This window comes from Coregonus clupeaformis, chromosome 30 (assembly GCF_020615455.1).
Source record: "Coregonus clupeaformis isolate EN_2021a chromosome 30, ASM2061545v1, whole genome shotgun sequence".
In the NCBI taxonomy this organism is placed as follows: Eukaryota; Metazoa; Chordata; class Actinopteri; order Salmoniformes; family Salmonidae; genus Coregonus; species Coregonus clupeaformis.
This window is the reverse complement of record NC_059221.1, coordinates 23,539,815-23,547,466: the sequence shown is the minus strand read 5'-3', so window position 1 is coordinate 23,547,466 and position 7,652 is coordinate 23,539,815. Positions and strand designations below refer to the sequence as shown.

Below are 7,652 nucleotides of genomic sequence, written 5' to 3'. Positions count from 1 at the left end.
TCGAGCTAGAGAGATCCATGCATTTGCATATTTCCATTAGGGAACACATTCTCTGTGTGCTTGTGTGCATTACCTTCATTCGCCCTAAACAACGACGAAAAAAAAAAAAAAATTGGCAAATGGTAAAGTCTACAAAACGTATTCCACTCTGTTCGTAACAGATTCACACATTGATCTGGTACTGATACTCCCTGTATATAGCTCAATTCATGTGTATTTTACTTTATTCTTCATGTGTTACTATTTTAAAACGCTGGAGGGAGGGGCTCGTAAGCAAGCATTTCACGTGACAAATACAATTTGATTTGAGATTCTTGTTTTGGGAACAGAAAACTGTATTGAGATCAAACGTTTCATTGATGACAAAATAAGCAGAATGTCGGCCAAGCTTCCTCTCCTCACCATATTTGGTGGTGAGTGGAAATTCCTTCCACTCACCACCAAAAAACTCTTCTTCTTCTTCTTCTTCGTCTTCTTCTTCTTCTTCTTCTTCTTATTGTTTTTTTCTTCTTCTTCTTCTTCTTCTTCTTCTTCTTCTTCTTCTTCTTCTTCTTCTTCTTCTTCTTCTTCTTCTTCTTCTTCTTCGGTGGGGTTATCGGTGGTTGGCATCCAACGTTATTGTGCATTACCGCCACCTACTGTACTGGAGTGTGGGACAGCGATAGGGCGAAACTATATAAATCCTACCTGCCTGCACTGTTTCGTTTAAAAAATATAACAAAATATTTGAGACTGTATCTAATGACATTGTACTCAACATACTCTTAAAACTAATTTCCTGTATCCCCTTCTCCCTCATACTAGATCTCATCCTCTCTCTTTCCCTCTCATACTGCCCACACTATATCAATACATGCTCCTCTGTCTCCGTTTCCTGGTAATAATCACACGTTCTTGTTGGATGCTTTCCTATCATATTTAAAGTATTATTCAACCGGCTGTGTCCCACCCTTAATCTTGTAAAAATAGCCTCCTCTCTTCTGTCCCTTCCTGCCGTCCTCCCCTCCCCGACTTCCTCTGTACTTGAAATAAATTCCTGCCCTTAGTATCTCTATTCCACTGCTCCTGCCATCTCTGCACCGTCACTGTCCATATCAGGCTTTTTGCCTCTGTCTTGCTCATTGAAACTTCAACATCAACATCCCCACTACTAAGTGCTTGTTTAGCCTGTTCATCTACTGCCTCGTTCCCCTCCACCCACACATGGGCTGGAACCCAAGTAAGTCTTATCTGAATACCCATCTGTCTAATCCTACCATGGGTTTGTAGTACATCATAAAGCAAGTCATATCTGCTACGTGAGCTAAAGGACTGCAGACTCATCAACACTGCACATGAATCAGAGCAAATACCTGCTCTGTATGGCTTGACTTCCTCCACCCACTGCAAGGCCAACAGTATGGCAATCAGCTCCGCCGTATATACAGCCAGATGATCTGTAATACGTTTTCTGACTGCCACCCCACATTCCTGCACTACAAATGCTGACCCAGTACGTCCTGTCCTTGGATCTTTTGAATCAAATGTGTAAATGGCCACAAAATGCTTATACACAGTATCCAGACTTCTATTAAACAAATCAGATGGATCAACACCCTCCCTATCTTTCTGTAGTCTCTCCAACACTTCTAGATCAACTACTGGAGGTGGAAGTAGCCATGGTGGATTTACAGGAATAGCTACCATTGGACTAAACTCCCTTCCATGCAGTCCCATCTCCCTCGCCTGGGATTTACCCACCCACCCAGAACTATGTGTTCTGTCCTCGCTTATGTTCCCAGCATGCCTGTAAAATCAATTTTGCAGGATGAGACACCTCATGTCCCTGTAGGTTGACCCAATAATTAATTGCCAGCTGCTATCTCCTAATATGTAATGACATATCCCCCATCTCCACCTGTAACGCAGCCACTGGGGATGTCCGAAACGCCCCACTACATATTCTGAGTCCTTGCCCCTGTATGACATCTAGCCTTTCCAGTGAGGTCTGGGCTGCCGAACCATATGCTATACTGCCATAGTCTATTACAGATCGGATCAATGCAACATACATGGTCCTCAGTGAGGAACGCCCAGCCCCCCAATCCTTCCCCATCAGACAGCGCATCACATTTAGCACCTTCTTACACTTTCTCGCCACTCTCTCAATGTGTTCTGCCAAGGTCAGTCTAGTGTCAAAGTATACCCCAAGGAACCTGAAGGCCCCCACCCTCTCCAAGTTTCTCCCATATAACCTCAAGCATACCTTATCTCCCACCTTGCTCCTAGTAAAGAACACTGTCTGAGTTTTCTCTACAGAGAATCTGAATCCCCACATTAATGCCTACTGCTCTACCTCATCAATTGCTTCCTGTACCTTCCTGACTATGTATGGTACATTTCTTCCCCTCTTCCATAAGGCCCCATCATCTGCAAATAACGACCTCCCTATATCCGGCTGTACCTGAGAGTAAACATCATTGATCATGATTGAGAACAACAGAGGACTAATCACGCTCCATTGCGGTGTACCGTTATCCAGGTAGCTGCCTGATTGAGACTTCCCCACCCTCAACCGGATAGACCTTCCAAACAGGAAATCCTTTATCCAGTTTTACATTCTTCCTCCTACCCCCATAATATCATGCTTGATTAACAACCCCTCCTTCCACATCATATCATACGCCTTCTCCACATCAAAAAAGACAGCTACAACAGTTTCCTTGTTCACCTGAGCCTTCCTGACCTCTGCTTCTAAGCAGAGCACTGGATCCATAGTTCCCCTCCCCTTCCTGAACCCACTCTGATGTGGCAATACTATCCCCCTGCTCTCCAGGAAGTAAGTTAGCCTCTCCGTGATCATACGTTCCATAATCTTACATACATGTGATGTTAAAGCTATTGGCCGATAGCTTGTTGGCTTCGTTGGATCCTTCCCGGGCTTCCGGATTGGTACCACTACTGCCTCCTTCCAGCTGCCTGGTAGTTTCCCCTTCTCCCACACTCTGTTGTACAACCCCAATGCCTTATCCAGTGCCTCATCACTAAGGTGGGCCAACGTAACATAGCACACCTCATCTTTCCCAGGTGAAGTTAACCCAGCCTTACCTATTGCTCTTTTCACCTCTGCCATGGTATATGGTGCATTCAATGCATCATTTACATCCTCCCTCCTATCCATCACTCCAGGATTCTCCTCTCTCGTGTTCTCTCTCCCTCTCTGCCCCTCCTCTGACAGATTTGCAGAGCTATGCACTTGGACAAATGCTTTGGCCATCATCTCTGCTTTCTCCTCATCTGTTACTGCCACATCCTCCCCACTCGTCAACACTGGATAATCCCACTCCCTTCTAATCATCCCCCACACTTCTCCCACAGGTGTCGTCCAATGGTGTCACAGAATCGACGCCAACATGACCTCTTTGCCTGACGGATAGTTCTCCTCACCAGGGCCTGCTTATACTGAATCAGATGTAGGAAGTTATGCGTCCTTTTCAGTACTCTAAATGCCCTGTTCCTACTCCTCACCATTGCCCCAAACTCCTTCGTCCACCATGGGACTGCTTTCCTCCTCCTCCTCCTTCCTGAACTCTTACGTATAGCCTCAGTAGCTGCCCCCACTAAAGTTGTTTAGAGTGGAAATTCCAACGGGATGCTTCAGATTTATACATCCGGTGAAACATCTGGCTCCTTGTTCTATCTGGGCTTCAAACAGCACAGGGAGACAGAGAACAGCTCCCCTATCACTCTGGTAACTGGGATGCTCTTTCATCCAGAAAGGTTTGACAGCCATCCAATACTTTGATAGGCTAGAATAATATAGTTGTTTTTTCGTTCCTTCTATTGTAGGCGCACAAACTGAGGTAAAGTAAATGTACTGTATCTTTGTGACACCTTGGTGGCCCTCCTAGTGCATAAACAGTGGACAGCGGGCGTGTCTAGGTGTCTAGCCCCATGCCACTGCTTAGGGTTACATTGTTGCACTGTGTCCAGTCTAGAGTCTATAATCATAATCGACAAATGATTGGCTATGGAAATAAGGTAAAGGTCTGTCTGTACTATCCATGTACCACCACAAGAGAGCGCTATACGACCTGTGTCTGCTTGCTTCAGCAGGCCTATGTTTAGTGCAGTAGATTGAAATACAATGAAATTGACACTATTTAATTGACACTACTCGTCATGTTAAGTAAGCTATGCCAAAAATTATTATTGAACAGAAGATTTTCATGGATTTTTTTTTACCATCTTCGTTGCCTCTGTCAGATGCATTGAATAATGTATAATCATGTATAAAGTTTTAATGCCACATTGCTTTTTATATTAGTTTGATAATTGGCTACATTTCTTAGTTATGTTCTTATCCAACAGTGTAATTGTATTATAGTCTACAAAGAGTAAAGAGTTATGCCAAGTGTAAAATTAACATTCATTTCTAAATTTGAAGGGAATTACGTCTCTTGATAAGATAAGCTTATGAGCAAAGTGAACTCTTGTAATAGTGTTGCTCACTTGGCAATTGTAGCCTACTATGATACAAGATGTGACAAGTGCAGCCACGGTTTCTTTTTTACTGTTTCACTTGACCTCGGCGCTTTATAACACATTAGTTTAATGTTCATGGCTCAACAATGGAATTCGAACAGAAGTTAAAATAGCTCAACATAAGTCAGGAGAGTGCAGGACAAAGCTATGATAGATAGTAGCCCTCTACTCAACAGTCGTATTTATTTCCACTCCCAGATGTAAAGCGGCTCTAAATCCCCTGCAGCGCAGTACGCACAGCTGCGGCGCTAATGTTTTAAAGCCAAGTCAGTGTGGGATTGTGTTTGTGTGATAGCATCGTGCCAAGGGCACGCAGGCTCAGACTGAGTGGCGCCGCCGCACACCTGGTGAAGTTCAGGTTAAGTAGCCTCACATTCCTCGGCGTACAGCTGATTGAAACATTAACAAACAGTAATCCGTGAGCCAGGCTGCAGATGGGCCGGCAACTCAGCCAAGAAAGGAGACTCGCTGTGTGTGTGTGTGTGTGTGTGTGACAGAGAGAGAGAATAGTAGGCAAAAGTTAAAACAACTTTGAAACTGTGAATATGAGAAAATAAATCATATTGTATCATATTGGAAATGAATCATTCTCATATAGTCGCTAAACCAAAATAATTTCGTATATCATGAATATTCATTAACCCTTTTTTGGGCTGTGCTGAATGCCTAAGTATGAAAATGTATGCACTCAATAACTGTAAGTCGCTCTGGATAAGAGCGTCTGCTAAATTACTAAAATGTAAATGTAAATGTACACTCTTAGAAAAAAGTGTCCCAAAAGGGTTCTCTTCTGCTGTCCCCATAGGAGAACACTTTTTGGTTCCAGGTAGAACCCTTTAGGATTCCTCGTAGAACCCTCTGTGGAAAGGATTCTACATGGAACCCAAAGGGGTTCTACCTGGAACCAAAAAGGGTTCTTCAAAGGGTTATCCTATAGGGACAGCCAAATAACCCTTTTAGGTTCTAGATAGCACCTTTTTTTCTAAGAGTGTAGGTTATTTCAATTAGGAGGCGGTTTTATATTTAAATTAGTAGGCCTATGGTGGTACACAATGGTAAAGGTCTATTATGGAACCCTCAATCGATTAGCCTATGTTTTATGCTCATATGAATTGTATAATAGTTTGGATAACATTCAAGTGTAATAGCTGTGTAAGTAACTAACAATATGTAAAAATCCATCTATTCAATATGGCAGTGAATTGTCAATACAAGTATTGTGATCACCTTATAGTGATTGTTCAACAAAATACTATAGTTGTCATGGTTTGGTTACTTAGTAGATCCAAAGACATGCTTCTGTACATTGACTGAACTAATTGTAATTTTCCATGCCTGCTAAAACAATGTTCTGTCTGGAAATCTAACTGCTACAAGTGAATGTCTGACCCTCAGTTCAAACCAAGATATTACGTCTACAGCTATCAACGTGTGTAGTGAATAAACACGCAAGATTCGAAGAATGAAGAAAAGTGAAGGCATTATTCTCACCTAACATATCTGTTTTAATAAAAACACCAGAAGTACATTGTTATAAAAACAATATTGGGGATCACATCTGAATCATTGTAATATACAATACAAATATAGCTCAGTAATCTGAGAAATTGACATTTTAAAATATAAATCTTTTCTACATATAAATTGCTGAAAATACAGAAAAGAGAATCAGGACTGAAAGATTCTTTTACGTAAAGTCCAACATGTATCAACATCTAAGAGAGCTCGTCGTGTTGTTGATGGTCATCCTCAGTCTCTGTTCGACCAGCACACTTGTCTTCACGGCGCGCGCCGCTCTTCTTGGTGACAGCAGGACACCTGTGGCTGCGTGGGGACAACTCCCCTGACCTGACACTTCGTAGTTTCAACTCAGAATGTTTATCTACGCACATCATGGACTTTCACGTCGCTCCACTGCTTGATGCAAGACATAAGATGCGACGAAAGGTATCCATGGCTGGCCAACATCGTTCTTCATGTTGCTTCTGCTAATGGTTATATCTGTTGCTTGATCAGCGGCAGAGAATTCTGTCATCAGAGCATCCGTTCTGTGAAAAGGAAGAGGGATAATTGTACATTTTAACACACAGATAACAACTTTATTTCAGCACAGGATTATGCAGTGGTGTCCTTTTTACACTTGAATATGTCACGCATGGCAATAATATATTTTCCTGAAATTACTCTGATGTAATTATTCTGTACACACCTCAGCGGAGATACTGGCAATTTCTGCATTGTGGGTTGTCAGAGGGGTCCGGGGTGTATCTGCAGCCTGCTGTTTGCCCGGGGCGTCCAGCTCGACCTGTAGGTCCCAGATATAGTCGATGACATGTTGTAGAATCTCCATCTTACTGGCTTTTTTGTTGGCTGGCAGAGTGGGCACCAGCTCCTTCAGCTTGCTGTAGCAACTGTTCATGTCCTGCAGAAATACACTCATCTGCTCGTCCAGCAGTGGAATCTTGCACTTGGAGATGGCCATACTCTGTTCGGAGAGACACCGGACCATGTCCTCGGTGTTCTTGAGGGTGCAGGTAGATCCGACAACTTTCATTTTCTCTTGTTTTGACGTCTTGAAGAGTGGAGAGCAAAAATTGGCTATATATTGCTGCTGCAATATACGAAAAAGAGGTAAAGTTTCTGTGAGTTCTGGTATCCTCGTGAGAGTTTTCAGGCTATTACTTCGAAGCGAAACTTTGACAGTTTGTGGCTCTGAAGTGAACTCACGCTGCATTTATCTTTCCAGGAGGATTCGGGGCGTGACTAAAGCGGGTACATTTTGAAGCGTTGGGCCAATGAGAAACTCCCGCCCGCAAGGGAGGGGCGGGCTTCCAGTCCTCTCGCTGCCATTAGAGGCTGGGTGTTTATCAATCTTTACAATCTGCTAAATGATAGTGTTACAAATGGAAACAAATTTTCGCGGTGTCCTGTGTGGGAACCCAGCTGTCCTTTGCCCGCGGACTCTGCAGGTGTAGAGACCGGCCGGAGACGTGGGTGGGGAGCTTAGTCATGAAGAATGCTGCAATTACTAGATGGATAGGCTTTTAATTGTAGACCGATTGGAACTCAATCTTACGGTAAATAACCAGACCTGTCATAACAATATAGGTTTTTATTGGTGATGTCTG

At 43.2% G+C, this 7,652-nt stretch overlaps 1 protein-coding gene across 1 annotated transcript; it reads right to left on the bottom strand.

Moving 5' to 3' along the window:
• Nucleotides 1-5,987: 5,987 nt before the first annotated feature.
• Nucleotides 5,988-7,245, bottom strand: LOC121546043 (DNA-binding protein inhibitor ID-1). The gene is made up of 2 exons (XM_041857034.2): nucleotides 6,734-7,245; nucleotides 5,988-6,572 (listed from the first exon to the last, which is right to left on the bottom strand). The coding sequence occupies exons 1-2, from the start codon at nucleotides 7,076-7,078 to the stop codon at nucleotides 6,537-6,539; spliced, it is 381 nt and encodes a 126-aa protein (XP_041712968.1). The 5' UTR covers nucleotides 7,079-7,245; the 3' UTR covers nucleotides 5,988-6,536.
• Between the last annotated feature and the right edge of the window lie 407 nt (nucleotides 7,246-7,652).